At 40.3% G+C, this 15,918-nt stretch overlaps 2 protein-coding genes across 2 annotated transcripts in view; one reads left to right on the top strand and one right to left on the bottom strand.

Moving 5' to 3' along the window:
• Window positions 1–12,332, top strand: part of LOC116724447 (NLR family CARD domain-containing protein 3-like) — a 30,423-nt gene extending 18,091 nt beyond the window's left edge. The window contains exons 7-10 of the mRNA XM_032570165.1: window positions 7,411–7,584; window positions 7,829–8,002; window positions 11,610–11,656; window positions 11,806–12,332. Coding sequence (XP_032426056.1) covers window positions 7,411–7,584; window positions 7,829–8,002; window positions 11,610–11,656; window positions 11,806–12,332 — 922 coding nt within the window. The remainder of the gene's footprint in view (window positions 1–7,410; window positions 7,585–7,828; window positions 8,003–11,609; window positions 11,657–11,805) is intronic.
• A 1,741-nt stretch (window positions 12,333–14,073) lies between these two features.
• Window positions 14,074–15,619, bottom strand: LOC116724575 (uncharacterized). Its single transcript, XM_032570342.1, has one exon. It carries the CDS (start codon window positions 15,421–15,423, stop codon window positions 14,455–14,457), a length of 969 nt encoding a protein of 322 aa, XP_032426233.1. The 5' UTR covers window positions 15,424–15,619; the 3' UTR covers window positions 14,074–14,454.
• Window positions 15,620–15,918: the final 299 nt, after the last annotated feature.

Below are 15,918 nucleotides of genomic sequence, written 5' to 3'. Positions count from 1 at the left end.
TTAGCTAACTTCAGTTGAAACCGTGAAAGGGACTCACCTGTGATGTGTTGCCCTTCTCCTCCTGAACGTGCAAAAATAGCAGAAATTTGATTTCAAAGACAGTAGCAGCATCTTGACAAGGACCAGGCCTACTGGGCTCTCAGCACCCTAGTTAGCAACCTTAGTTAGCACAGTGACTTTACTGTGTTGAGTTCAGGACACCACTACAGGAACAGAGTTAAAAGAATCTTGCTGCTGATGCTGAAGGATCAAGCAGCAATGCAAACTAGATAATTATTTGTTTACATGACAAATAACAGTCTCCATTTACTGTAAACCCTACTATTTATCACAATAACAAAATGAAAAACTCTCTAGACCAGGGGTCCCCAAACTACGGCCTGCGTCATTTGGTCTGGCAATGCCGGATCTGGCCCGCCTCCTCATACCAGAGAGCATTCAGTGTATTTTTTCATATATTGTATTTTCTGGTTTGTGGATTTCTCTTCAACCACCAGGGGGCTCTTGAGCAGATGTTAAACTAACTTTCCCTCAAATATATACTAGTCAGTCCCAGTCACCGTTTCACTCACGGTTTTTTCCATTTCCATTCTGGGTAAAAATCTATCTAAAAGCGACCGCGAATGTGTCGTAGTCAGCAACCCCCCCCCCCCCCCCCCCCCCCCCCCCCCCCCCCCCCCCCCCCCCCCGTCGACAGTTTCAAAGACAGAACAGCCCCCCCCCCCCCCCCCCGCCGACAATAAGTTTCTAAGGTATCTTTCTCCAAAAACTAAGACCGGCCCCCGAGCAGAGAAAGGAACAGCTATGTGGCCCTCGCAGGAAAAAGTTTGGGGACCCCTGCTCTAGACTATTCTCTACTAATAGCACAATATTTAAAACCAAGTGTGGGATTTGTGAAACTTCAATGATGGGTGACTTTACAACTTGTATGATTTTGGATAACACTAGAATTGTTCTTTATTGAAGTTTCACAAATCAGATAAAGGTTTTACAAATCCCACACTTGGTTCTAAATATTCTGATATGAGTTGAGAATAATCTAGTCCAGATTTGAAGAGTCTAGGTGTTGTAGTTTTTTAGCTAGAGTAAATTAAAGATGCTGATTGCAGTGAAAAATTAGGTGGAATTGCCCTTTAGCCATTTCCCAAATTGGAAGCAGCAATTGGAAACCAACTTCAGCTTCATTCAAGCAAGAGGGGCTAACATACAGTTCTCTTAATGTTAATGATCAAATGCTCTCATAAATGATGGTGGCGTTGGCTGTAGGAGTTTGCTTTGCAATCGGTGGATCGCCAGATCGATGCCTGGTCTACTGCTGAGATTTCAGTTTGGTGTATTAAAGGCATTATTAAAAAAGAAACCAAAATATCACACCAGCATTCTGTTCTTTGTAAAAAATTATTTTGCAGTCTTGTTTACGCTTTTACATTGTAGATCTAAACATCAGCAAAATTTGTAATTTTGGCTGATTGCTACTGTTAAGTTTAGGGTAATTAACTGCTGGCAATATTACAATTTTTTAAGAACTTTACAATTACTTATATTTTTACACTATATTTCTGTATTTTCTACATTCGTGACTGTCACAATTATTTAGGATATATGTTTATTCAGTTATGATAATGCCATGTATTTTCTACGGCAGTATAATGCTGTGAATATTCTGGTCAGTAACTGCTGGCATTTTACAATTTTTTACCGTAAATTTACTGACTTTCTTTGCAGTTTCGACTTACGGTAGTTCCATGTAATTTCTACGGTAATGCAATGTTTTTGGATACGACGGTCAAAAACTGTTGGTTTTTTACAGTTTTTTACCGTAAATTTACTGACTTTCTTTGCAGTTTCGACTTACGGTAGTTCCATGTAATTTCTACGGTAATGCAATGTTTTTGGATACGACGGTCAAAAACTGTTGGTTTTTTACAGTTTTTTACCGTAAATTTACTGACTTTTTTTACAGTGCAGATCTCAGAGATTTTCCGGACCTGTTAGACGGAGAACTGGTCAGTAGGCAGCCCTGTGAAGTTGTGAGGAGTGGGCGGGGCTGACTATTGCAGGATAACCTTCAATACACAAATAGGACAGGGATTAAGTTTGGTACCGACGATAAGTGAAATTTTATCCAAAACCTCCTTCCAAATATTCTGAATCTCAGGACATTCCCAAAGGCAGTGAATCAATTTGTCTTTATCTCCACATTTAGCACATGTATCCAGGATGTTGGAATTAAATTTATTTAGTAATGTTGGAGTAACATATGTTCTCATCAACCATTTGTATTGGATTAACTTAAATTGAGTATTAATAGATTGTGTCTGTGCCTTCAGACAGGCCCTCTGCCATTCCTCTACTGATATATTACATTTCAAGTCTTCACACCAGGCCAGTCTTTTGTGTTGTGAGGATGTCTGGGATTCTGTCTCTGATGATGTTATAAAAGCAGGATATTAGGTCCTTCTTCAAAATGGTAATTTGTTGCCAATTCTTCTATAGAAGTAAAACTAGGTAATGTTAGAGACTTTTGAGTACCCAAGACAAAACTTCTGATTTGCATAAACTTAAAAAAATGTTTAGTTGGAATGTCAAATTTTTGTTTCAAATCTTCAAAAATCATCATAATCCCTTTATCAAATAAATCTGAAATTTTGCATAAACCTTTAGCAAACCATGTTTTAAAACCCATGTCTTTCCTACCTGGTTCAAATGTCATGTTGCCCCAGATCGGGGAGAATTGGGATAGTGTTGGTATTTCATTTTGAATTTATGTACATCATACCATACTCGGATAGTGTTTTTAACAAATGGGTTTGAAGTACTTTTTAATAACTCTTTGCATTTCCTTGAGTATAGATATGAATTTAGGGATAAAGGAGTGGTATTTATATTTTCTATATTTACCCAAGACAGATCAGTTGCTGAAAACCAGCAGGATCCAGTAGAGCTGAGCTGCCCAATAATACCACTTGAAATTTGGCACACCTAGCCCTCCTCTGTCATATGGAAAATATAATAATGATAAACGTAATCTGGCTCGTCTGTTGTTCCAAATGAAGTTATTTAGGATGGTTTGACTTTTAGTAAAAAAAAAACTGTCAGGAGGATTAAGAGAGATAGCCTGGAAAAGATATAGGAATTTAGGGAGAATGTTGATTTTGAGAATATTTATACGGCCAATCATAGATATAGGTAAGGTAGACCATCTATCAAGTGATTCCATTATTGAATTAACCACCGGCGTGTAATTTGCCTGAACCAGATCATCTATGTTTGCAGTAATTTTTATGCCTAAGTAAGTAAGGCTGTCTTTTGCCACCTGAAATGTTGTGAATTGGAGGATTATTTCTTTCTGCCTGTTTTAAAAATAGGATGACGGATTTAGATTTGTTAAGTTTATAACCAGAAATATAACTAAACTCAGTGATAGTTTTAAGTAGTTGGGGGATTGAGCAATTTAGATTGAACAACATTAAAATAATATCATTGGCAAATAGTCCAATTTTAGATTCAATATTTTTTATTCTGACACCATGTATGTTTTGATTTTTCCTTATGGCAATAGCCAGTGGCTCAATTCCCAGAACAAAGAGGAGGGTGAGAGGGGACAGCCTTGACGTGTCCCCTACCTAGATTAAATGATTTAGATACAATGTTATTAGTTATAACTGAGGCAGAGGGTTTATTATAAAGTATTTTAATCCAGTTTATGAAATAACTACCAAAACCGAATTGAGAGAGAACTTTGTAGAGATAATTATGTTCCACTCTATCCAATGCTTTTTCTGCATCAAGTGAAAGCAAAGCTGTATCAGGATGTTCATATTTAGCATGAATTATATTCAGAACATGACGGATACCGTGGTGAACTTGCCGCCCCTTTATGAATCCGTTCTGATCAGGGTCAGAAAGGGATGGTAAAATTTTCTCAAGCCTGATTGCTAGAACTTTAGATATTATTTTGGCATCAGAGTTTATAAGTGAGATTAGTCAGAAAGATTCACATCTAGTGGGAGATTTCCCAGGTTTAGGTAGAACTGTTATGATCGCATTTCACAAGGAAGGAGGTAATTCTTTAATGGTATAACTTTCCAATAGCATATTATACAGGGGCTGCAATAATTTGTTTTTAAATATTTTATATAGGTCCAAAGGAATCCCATCTGCACCAAGTGATTTTCCTGATTTTAATTTATCTATTGCATTTGAGAGTTCATCTATAGATATTGGCATATCCAGTTCTGATTTAGCTGTTTCACTAAGTGTGGGGATGTTTACACAATTAAGAAAGGAGTCAAGTGATGCTTGTGGTTTGTGCCCTTTAGACGTATATAATTTTGAGTAATAATCTTTAAAGAGATCATTAATTTTTTGAGGATCAGTAGTGTTTTCATTTGCAGTTGTAATTTCATTTATTGCCCTCTCATTCTGCAAAGCTTTAATGAGCCACACTAGAAGTTTTCCTGCCTTCTCTCCCTGATTGTAGTAGGATTGTTTCAATCTGAATATCTCTGATGAAGCTTTGTTAGTAGATAGTTTGTCATATTTTGCTCTCAATATTTGCAGTTCTTGTTGCTTTTCTTTAGAACCCTTTAGATTTATCTCCAGCTCAGTCTCTTTTATTTGTTCTTCAAGTTTTAGCATCTCCATGATATTTTATTAGCTTTATTTTTTGTGTAACTTATCATCTGACCCCGTATAAAAGCCTTAAAGGTTTCCCATCTAATAGATGCTGTAGTCTCAGATTTATTAAGGCTGAAGTAATCATCAATATTTATCTCAATATATTTCAGAAATTTGGGTATTTGCAACCAGTGGGGTTTTAATCGATAAATAGGATTATGTCTAAACGCAGTTAAGGGTGAAAATTTAAGCATGCATAGTGAGTGTTTGGAGATCAATATGCTTTTGTAGGCACAACTCTTAATTCTGGTAACCAAGGAGTTTGAAATTAGGAAATAATCTATACAGCTATAGCTATTATGGGTAGTTGAGTGGCAAGAATATTCTTTCTTTGTTGGATTCTGTACTCTCCATATATCTCTTAAGTTTAGTTCAGACATAAAATGTTGTGTAACCCGTCTACTTTTAGGGTTGGACAAATCTAAACCCGATGATCGGTCGAGATTAGGATCTAAAGTACAGTTAAAATCTCCACCAAAGATCACATCACCGTGTAAAGCTGTAATAGAGAGAAACAAATTATTGTAGAAATCAGGGTCATCTATATTAGGACCATACAGGTTAACCAAAATTAAGTTCTGGTTCATCAGTGAGGCTTGGATTATTATGAATCTCCCAGCAGGATCTATGATGGTCCTTTTTATACATATAGGTAAAGATTTATGAAGAAGAATTGCCACGCCCCCAGCATGTGGAGAAAATGAGCTGGAAAATACTTGACCTGTCCATCTTCTTCTTAGTCGTGCAACTTGGTTTGTAAGTAAATGTGTTTCTTGGATAAAAACCACTTTTGAATGGTATTGTTTAAGTCTATTCATTACTTTTTTGAGTTTGATCAATTTCCTAAGGCCTCTTACATTCCAGGAGATCACATCAACAATGGACTCAGTTCTGCTTAATGTCCATTTATCAGCTCTTTCTGTTTTTTGTCTCAACTGTAGGAACTTGAAATGTACAACTTGAAGAACATTGCACCTTGAGAACACTGAACATTTACAAACACAAAAGACTTTCCTGAGATTTCCCACCAGTGGGAATCTCCACCTCCTCTTCCCCTCTATTCTGTGACTTGGCTTTGCTACTGATCCCAGAACAACAGGAGCAGAAAAAACGTTTACTTAAACAACTCGCACCTCAACCTTAAACTGCGAACCCCGACCATGGTATCTAAAACCTATTCCCCACCGCTAAGAGGGGGAGACTTAGTGGAAATGTGTATTGTCCAGGATCACCGATCAATTGGAGTATTGATCCTTATTAAACCTCGCTGGCGCCATCTAGCGTGTAAATGTGGTTACCCGTCAGTTTGTTTTGTTTCCCGTATAAATTTCTCCACCTCCGTTGGCTTGTGGAAGAGGAAGCTTTTACCGCGGTGGAAAATCCTCATCTTTGCTGGGAATATCAGTCCAAAGTTTATATTCAGATTACGGAGTTGTTGTTTCACCCGGTCGTTTTGTTTCCGTTGTTTCACCACATCCGCGGATAGCAGGGAAGAACATCACATGGCCGCCGTTGTACATCACCTTTCCTTTCAGACGGGCTGCAGTCATCACCCTCATCTTGTCTTGATAGTTTAGTTATTTCACGATGATCACGCGTGGCGGGCGGCCTGGAGCTCTCTGGCCCTGCAGCCTGTGGGCCCGCTCGATAATGGGGGGGATGGAAACGCGTCCCGCCCCAGGACCTCCATCAGCGAGGTCTGCAGAAAAGCAGCGATGTCCCCTTGCTCTGTCTTCTCGGGTAAACCCACGAGTCTCAGGTTGGATCTTCTGTTTTCAAGCTCGTCCACCTTCAAAGCGAGATCCTGGGTTTTCTTTTGTATGGTCGCTTCTTTGCCTGTTAACGAGGCGACGCCGTCCTCCAGGTTGCTAATGCGGGATTCTGCAGAGGTAAACCTCTCGAGGAATACTCCAACTGTGTCTTTAATTTCTTGATTTGAAGTTATAATCTCCCGTAGTTGCCTGGTAAAGTGAGTTTTCAAGGCTTGGATAGCTTCCAGGAGGTTAGCTTCAGAGGTCAGGGAGCTAGCGTTAGCCTCCTCCATGTATCGGTTTCCGCTTCGCTTCCAGCGTCGGATCCCTCTTTGCTGGTTGTTTTCGCTTTTAATTTGTTTACTCGGCATCTTGGCAGGTTGAATTGAATCCCAGGGAGTTTGCTCGTACGGAAAATATCTTAGCAGTGGTCTAGATATCTAAATGCAGGATATATTGGTCGGAGCTCAGAGCCCAGCAGCTGCTCAGTAAGACGCCATAACCGGAAGTCCCTGCTGGGAAACATTTAGTTTGAAGCTAAATAGTTAGCTTGTTGCTCAAAGGAACAGCTTTTGTCAGTTGCTGCTCAGTTTTCCATCTCTGTATCCAAGCAGTTAAAAAGTGAAAGATGAAATCTCAGATTCTCTCTGCTTTGCTTGAAGCTGGTGTTTTCCCTCAAACCAGCTCTGATGCTGTTATTCAGCCTAGATTTCCACTGGACTCTTTCTGTTAAAACTGACACTGGATTCATTTAGTTCATGGTGGATTGTAATATTTCTCTTGCCAGCCTCCTTGTTGTCTGTTGTTCAATCCTTCAAGACAAGAGAACCATCTACAAAATGATCCAGTTCACAATAAAAGTCAACATAAAAATATGTGAAGTAAAAAGTCCTTTCAATCTTTCCAAGAAGAAAATTCTTGACTGAAAATAAATATTTCTGATTTGCTGAGTAACAGATTTTTCTCTCTGTCTCCTCAGACTGAGTGACTGTAACCTCTCAGAGAGAAGCTGTGAAGCTCTGTCCTCAGTTCTCAGCTCCCAGTCCTCCAGTCTCAGAGAACTGGACCTGAGTAACAACAACCTGCAGGATTCAGGAATGAAGCTTCTCTCTGCTGGACTGAAGAGTCCAAACTGCAACCTGGAAATTCTCAGGTAAAATGTTTTCAATCCTAGTGGAACAAGATTTCTGTCCATTAGCTGCTATGGAAAGATGTAAATTTAAATGTTATAGTAGGTAATAATCATGATATATTTCTGACTGTGATGTCGCTAATTATGCTGAGTCTCAGCACATAACCGTGACGGTTTTATTTATGGCAGATTGAAAGAAGATGAAGATTGGGTTCTACCTCAATGTTCTCATCTTCTCATCATGTGATGAATTGTGTGTCTGCAGCTTATCAGGCTGTTTGGTCTCAGAGGAAGGCTGTGCTTCTCTGGCCTCAGCTCTGACCTCCAACCCCTCCCATCTGAAAGAGTTGGACCTGAGCTACAATCATCCAGGAGACTCAGGAGTGAAGCTGCTGTGGGCTGGACTGAAGGATCCACACTGGAGACTGGAAGCTCTCAGGTATGGAGGAACCTGCTGCAGGAGCAGAGAAGGTCTGATAGAGGAGGAAGAGGGAGAAATGTCTTTAGTCAGTCTGCTGGGAAACATTTAGTTTGAAGCTGAATGTTTAATTTGATAATTAAATATTTAGACGCCTCATCTGGAGGCAGAGATCATTACCCAGTTTTCTGGAATATTCTCCAGACTAAGAACGGCTCACAAGGAAAATTAAAGAGTGGGATGGGTTTAATAGTTTAATAGGGACTCTGACTAAATTAATAAAAGAAGTTCAGTTAGATTTCCATGATGATCTACTGATGGCAGAAAGGACTTTAAAACAATATTTGATGGAGCTCCAGACCAATCAGCCCCAAGAAGCAAAGATGAGAAGAAAAGTAACTCCATGTTGGTCAGATGGATGTTTAAAAGTTATGGGAGAGAAAATTAAAGAACTTTAGATTTTAAACAAAACTCACAACTTTCAGGATTTAATAAAATATAATTACATAAAAAGTGAAGAAAACTATTCATGAGGCAAAGAAAGAAAGTGAGAATTTTAACAGTTTCATCCATTTAGTAGTTTGATCTCCACCAGGGGGCGACATCTGGAAAATGATCCAAAGAATGAAAGGAATCAGGAGAGAATGGAAATCCCTTGTTTTCCAGAGGAAATGAAGAATTGCAGTGAATGATGGTGAAAAAGTAGAATTGTGCTCTGTTGACTGTGGTAGAAATTAAAAAACAATAATAAGACCTTTTAGACAGATCCAAGAAAAGACTAATGTGTTTAGGTTTTCAGTAGTTGGGAAAGCTTTTGGGATTGTTCAATAAAGTTTGGGAAAAATTCCCAACGTCTTGGAAAAAGGCAGAGACCCTTCATGTTGGAAAACCAGGGAAATATCCGTCCGACCAATCAGATTCCAGATCCACAGCTCTGACGTCACATTTAGGATAAATAATGGAATCGTAATAAGAGAAAGAAAAACATTTTATTGAAAAAGTAGAGGGATGATATCAGCCCATCAGATGGTTTAGAAGAGGGAGAGGAAGCATCATGGGACTGCAGAGGTCCTTCACCTGATCCTGGTTGTTGGGACAAGAACTTTGTTACTGAACTTAAGGACATTTTTCATGTTTCTGTACGTAAGTAGATTTAATGGTGGGAACTTTTACTCCACTACATTTTACAGCATCTGTACTTTCTACTTCACTACATTTCTATAAAGCGTTGCGTTACAAGTTACATCCAAGTCGCTTTGCGCCTTTTGATTTGTTGGTTAGTTTGAAAGTAATCAATGATTCTGGTGCCGCCTTTGCCTCCCTGATATCATGAACTGCTAGCTTTCAAAAATTCACCATCAAATCTGAAAAACATATCGAGGAAAGTTAAGCTGCTAAACGCTGTCTGAGTTTTGGGTGTTAAACTGATTTAGGTTAGAGAAGTTTTATGTAATCTTACCAAACTTCTAGTTTAAATCGACTGCAATAAATAAAACAATTAAATAGTTGTAAGCAGCTGAACTGGCAGTAACATTGATTACTGCGGTCGGGGCGCATGGAGCGCAGCGTCTCCTGCCATGAATGTCCCAGTAACGTTAAACTCCTCCACATCCTGGTTACTGAATTAATGTGAATAATCTCCATCTCATATTTACATTTACAGTCATATTCAATAAATTAGAATATTGGTTCCCATGAGGCTCGTTTGTCAGGTTTTAAAACAACTTCAGCAGATATTAAACATATTTTTCATGCTTTCTTACTTTTACTCAAGTAAAAATGTTAATGTGGTTCTTTTTCTAGAGAACATTTTTGTCTGTTTATTTGTACTTTTACTTCAGTACATTGTTTGAGTTCTTTCTCCACCTCTGGTGAACAGCCAGTAGGTGGCACTAGAGTCAGGAGGAGGCAGCCTGGAGAAAAGGCTGTTCCTCCCTGATCTGTTTCCAAGCAGTCAGAGTGTAGAAGTTGAGAGCTGGAGAAGTTTCCTCCTGTTGCTGCAGCAGCAGAGATGTTCTGCTTCATGGACTAAATCAGGTTGGAAAGAGGAGAGATCTTTACTGAGCTGCTGGATAAAAGCTTCTGAAACATTTCAACTCTTTCTGGAAACTAATGAGACATAAAAACAATGGATGTTTTTACCATCCAGACTTTTAGAACCAGTTCAGGTCAATAATTCAGTTGTTTCTGTGGAAGATGAACAGATTTGATGTGAAATGATGAAATTCTTCATTTCTATCTGATGTTCCAGCAGATCTGTAGAAAATGGAGCTGCAGCTCTCAGATATTTCAGTCGTCATGTTTTCTATCAATGAATCCACTGATTAAAGCAGGAATCTCATCTCCATGTTCTCCTCCAGAGGTTCCCGAGGTTTGTTCCTGGAAGCTGCTGCTGGTTCCTCCAATCCAGGCTCCGCCCCCTTTAGAGGAAATCTGTCCATATATGGCGCTAAGAGTCACCTTGATGCTGCAAAGCTTTGTTCAGGGATGAGATGTCAGGATGTTAGTGTCAGTCTGTTCCAGGCTTTAGTTGTTCTCCTCATGAGGAGCTGAAGTCTCTGACAGGAACGTAGAGCTGAACAGGAGAAGAACTTGAAGCTTCTTCTTGGCCTCTGATTGCAACAGCAGGACAATCCAACATTTTAGTCTGACTTCATCTGGAAATATTTCTTTGACCCTGAATCAGTTTGAAGGCAGGCCAGCTCCTCATCAGAGCTGAGATCTTCTCTGTCCTCCATGCTGGAAATGTACAAGTCCAGCAGCTCCTGATCAGTGACATCAGAGCGTGACATCATCAGTAGAATGATGATGTCATTTCCCTCTCAGAGCAGCTTGGAAATCTGAGAGGAAAGATGCAAACAAAGACTCTCTGGACTGTTGGATCTGCTGGTTCTGGTTCCAGATGCTCCTTGGACACTTTCACAAGCCATTTCTGCAGCTGCTGGATTCAGGATGCTGCTTCTTCTTCTTGGTCTCATTGTAAATGTCTGCAGCAGCGCCACCTGGTGGTGTTGGTTGGTAGCGGAAGTGCTGAAAGGTTGGAGGTGTTTGTCAGAGGTGTGTGATGATGGAAGCCTCTCCCTGGTTTGTGAGTCTGAGCTCAGAGATCAAATCTTTGATTCTTGTTAAACTCTTTGTTGAATGTGATGCAGCTTCTCCTTTTTAATGTTTGTATTTCTGGATATTACAGTGAGGCCACAGCAGGTTTTCAGCAGCAGGGCTGTTTAGTGTTTCATTCCTTCATCTGTGTGTGGGAGTGTGGATGGAACAGGTATCCAGGTGTTGTGTCAGAGTTTAGATTGATTGTATTTTAATGCTGATTATTAAATCAGGTTGAGCTTCCAGAAATGTTTCCTTAGTTTCCTGATGTCCTTTTAGGCTTCAGTGAGTTTCTTCAGGTTGTTACTGAGGGATTTCCTTTCTCCTCTCTGTTGGAGCTTTTCCTGTGTTTGGAGAAATGAGTTGTGCTGCAGCAGCACCAACTGTCCTTCCTACATCCACTGCAGTTTGCAATCTAAATGTTGGACTGTTCCTGTCTCAGTGGAGGACAATGTGTGTCTGAGAGACATGTAATGTCCATGTTTGCTGCTGAAAGAGACTGATGGTCTGACCCCCCTCCTCCTTTCAGGGTGGAGCCTGCTGGAGTCCCATTCTTGACACCAGGTGTGAGGAAGTGTAAGTGTGTTTTTCATCTGATTCATGACAACAAAGCAGCTCACATTCAACCATCTTCAAACTGTCACATCACTCATTCAGGAGTCATCATCAAAGTGTCAATAAATGATCAATAACTGCAGCTGGATTGTGTTTGTTCTCTCCATCAGATTCCTGTCAACTCACCATCGACACAAACACAGTGAGCAGAAAACTCAAACTGTCTGAAGACAACAGGAAGGTGACACGTGTGGAGGAGCTTCAGTCATATCCTGATCATCCAGACAGATTTGATTTTCATCAGCTGCTGTGTAGAACTGGTCTGACTGGTCGCTGTTACTGGGAGGTCGAGTGGAGAGGAGATGTTAATATATCAGTGAGTTACAGAAGAATCAGGAGGAAAGGAGACAGTAGAGACTGTTGGTTTGGATGGAATGATCATTCCTGGAGGCTGAGATGCTCTGATGATGGTTACTCTGTCTGGCACAATAACATAGTAACTCATCTCTCCTCCTCCTCTGTCTCTAACAGAGTAGCAGTGTATGTGGACTGTCCTGCTGGCATTCTGTCCTTCTACAGAGTTTCCTCTGACTCACTGATCCTCCTCCACACCTTCAACACCACATTCACTGAACCTCTGATTCCTGGATTTACAGTCTGTTGGTCCAGTTCTGGTTCTTCAGTGTTTCTGTGCTGAGTTGAGTCTAAAGAGTCTAAAGATTTTCCTCCTGTCAGAGAAACTCTCTCACTGTTGAACAGATAGTTCAGTCTCTACAATCTATTTCTTGGTGAAACAATTCTGATTGAGTCCTTGGAAACTTTTTCTTCTTCCAGTCCTTTAAATATGGAAGCTGGGATTATTCCAGGATTATTCCAGGATCCTCATGTTTTCCTGTCTGTTTCCATTCAAAGCTTCACACTGAATATCAAGATGTTGTTTCTCTTATTTTTTTCCTTTCATTCATCAGATTTCATTGAAATGTTGATCAGTTTTTCTCAATCACTGATCATTTTCTGTTTCTATCGGCTCCTATTTTTCTCAACATGTCAGATTTGAATATTAAATCTTCCTTTTGTAAATTTGCTGCAGTTTTTCTTCATGTGTTTTAAATAAAAACATTTTTCTTCTGCATTTGGTTCATTTGCTGCTCATTCTGTTCTTTTCCTGTTCAAATTTAAATATTTGCATTAAAAAGATTTTTTCATCAACTCTGCCTTTCAGAAAGTCCTGATTTAAAGTAAAACATTCCCATCCCATGAAGGTCAGAGGTCAATGCTTTGAAGCCTAAAGTGGGAAAATCTTCATATTTTCTGTTTCATTCAGAACTTCTACCTGAAACTCAGAACCTGCAGAACATTTTTCTCTTTGGAGGAAAAATCCCAGGAACTGGAAGATCAGAGCAGAATGAAAACTGGAGATCAGTGTTGGACAGAAAAGGTCTGATCGCTGCATCTCTGCTATATTTTACATTTAAATCTGATAACAAAAAGTAAACCTGTTTTTAGTGAATAAACCAACATGGATATGACCCGCCACAGCGCCAACGTGGGCCACACCTGATTCAACCCAAACCGGAAAATAAAGGATTTAACTGGAAAAAGCAAAACCCAGTAAAATCAGCAGCTGGTTGTGATTAAAATGCAGTTTGTTGCAGAGATTCAAACTTCCTGATGGTGACCTCTCCTCCGTCCCTCACCTTGTCTGGCCGGTTTTAATCCTCACTGCAGTGTTAGACTGGAGCTCATCTCTCAGATTAACCAGATTAACACTGAGCTGCAACAGGAACCAAACGTCTCTCCTCCAACTTATTTCACTGATTAATAACAAGGTTGGATAAAAACATTGAGCTGAGCTTCTCATTCCTTAAAGAGTCATGAAGAAAGACTCACCCTGGAACTGCAGAAAAGAAGTTAGAAAGTTTAGAAATAGATGGAAAAAACTTTGTAAATATATTCTAACAAGTTATTTAATTATCTGTTTATTTTTGTATCTTTTAATGTATAAAACTGTATAACTGAGATGCACCTACTTGAATCAAATCCATTTCAGTTCAACTGTAAACTCAAAAATCGGATCTTTTTGCGATTCTCCATACATGACACCCATTTGATTGTGCTCACAACACTCTGGAAGTTGTTACTGAAGGAAGCACTGATGTGCAGGAAGCCAGTTTGTACCTGCCTCTGTTACCCTGCAGCCTCGGATGGCTGAGGGTAATGTAGCAGATGATCTTCCCTCAACGTGTGATGCTGCAATATAGAAAAGACGAGACACACGTTGAGCTCCTTTTACCTTCAACAGGACGATTTATTCTCCTGGTGATGACCGTACTCCATATACAACACTACTGTGCTGTTAGAGTGGTATTAGTGTTGTTGTAAGTGTAGTTTTAGCACCCCCAACAGGAGATTTTGTAAATAGCAAGTGACGTCACAGGTTTACTAATGCAGAAAGTGTGAAACTGAAATAAATACAACAAAAAATACGATTACAACATGCACCATTTTGTTACAGTAAAATATAGTGAATAAGCTAAACATAAGTAGATAATAAACAGTATACATACAGACGATAACACGAAAGACGAAGGATGGAGGCAGATGGACGTGGATAATGATCAGACGTCAAGCACCATGTAAACATCCACCGATTTTTTACTTCCTGTGACGTCACTTGCTATTTACAAAATCTCCTGTTGGGGGTGCTAAAACTACACTTACAACAACACTAATACCACTCTAACAGCACACTCCCCGCCTGGCATAGATAAATGCCACTATCAACATTGAATAAGAAACACTTCTAAAACAATTTAGTCCTACGGTGGTGATAACAGAAGAATGAGCTCCGTCACTGGCCTCAGAAATACTTTAGTTCCATCCTGCCTTGACACCTTGACCTCTGCTTTGCGGACCTTGTTGTCTTGACTGGGGAGAACTTGAGTAATTATTCCCAGGGGCCATTCATTCCTCTTGAGTTGCTGGTCCCGTAGAAGCACAATGCTCCCAGTCTCCAGATTCGTCTGAGTGTCGTGCCACTTCCTTCTTGGCTGCAATGTTGACAGATACTGTCTTCTCCATTTGCTCCAGAAAGTTTGGGCCAGATGTTGGACTTGGCGCCATTGCTGCTTACAGAGGTCCTTAACATTAGGGTCTGCAGGTGGAACTGATGGAACACCCGTCTTTTGAGTTAAGAGGGTAGCTGGGGTGAGTATAACTGGGTCACTTGGATCAGTAGACACTGGTAGGAGAGGCCTTGAATTTATAATCGCTACCACTTCTGCCATCAGTGTAGTAAGCACCTCATGTGTCAAACTTGATGTCCCAACTTGCAGAAACATTGAATCCAGGATTCTTCTGGCTATGCCAATTAACCTTTCCCACGAGCCACCCATATGAGATGCATGTGGGGGGTTAAAGACCCATGAGCAGCCTCTGTCTGCCAAATACTTCTCAACAGATTTGGAGTCAATATTAGATGGGATCTTTAGGTCTGCTGATGCACTCACAAAATTTGTGCCTCTGTCCGATCGGATCTGTTTCACAGGACCTCGAATGGCCAAAAATCTCCTGAGGGCATTGATAAAGCAGGAGGTGTCTAAAGACTCGATAACCTCAATGTGAACTGCTCTAACAGCCATGCAAGTGAATATCACAGCCCATCTTTTACTATGGGCGAGACCACCCCTTGTACGCCTTGCAACAACATTCCATGGGCCAAACACATCCAATCCAATGTAAGTAAATGGAGGGTCCATGGAGAGACGATCTGCTGGCAAGTCGGCCATCTTTTGTTGTGGAGGGACACCACGGAGCTTTCGACATGTGACACAATGATAAATGACATTGCCAACCAGTCTCTTCAAACCAATAATCCAGATACCTGCTGCACGAATTGCACCTTCGGTGAAGTGACGGCCTTGGTGCAGGGTTTGTTCATGGTAATATCGGACCAACAGTGTGGCAATATGGGTCTTACCAGGAATGATCTCAGGGTGCTTTTCTTATAGAGAAATTTCTCCATGTCTCATCCGACCACCTACTCTTAGGATGTTGTGTTCATCAATAAAGGGATCCAGGGCCTTAAGAGGACTTCTTCGTGAGATCACTTGACCGTTTTTGAGACAGGCCAATTCTTCAGCATATGCCTCTTCCTGGACAGTCCGAATAATGACATCCTCTGATAGATTGAGCTGGTCAGGTGTGCCTGCTTTCTGACATAAGTGCCACCTTTTACACTGTCTGTTTTCTGTGACCGTATGAAAGCTGATTGCAACATGAAG

The sequence above is a fragment of the Xiphophorus hellerii genome, chromosome 8, assembly GCF_003331165.1.
Source record: "Xiphophorus hellerii strain 12219 chromosome 8, Xiphophorus_hellerii-4.1, whole genome shotgun sequence".
In the NCBI taxonomy this organism is placed as follows: Eukaryota; Metazoa; Chordata; class Actinopteri; order Cyprinodontiformes; family Poeciliidae; genus Xiphophorus; species Xiphophorus hellerii.
This window is presented reverse-complemented; position numbering and strand designations above follow the sequence as displayed.

Coding starts and splice junctions, on each gene's coding strand:
- LOC116724575 (XM_032570342.1), bottom strand. CDS start 15,423: ATGGCCGACTTGCCAGCAGATCGTCTCTCCATGGACCCTCCATTTACT.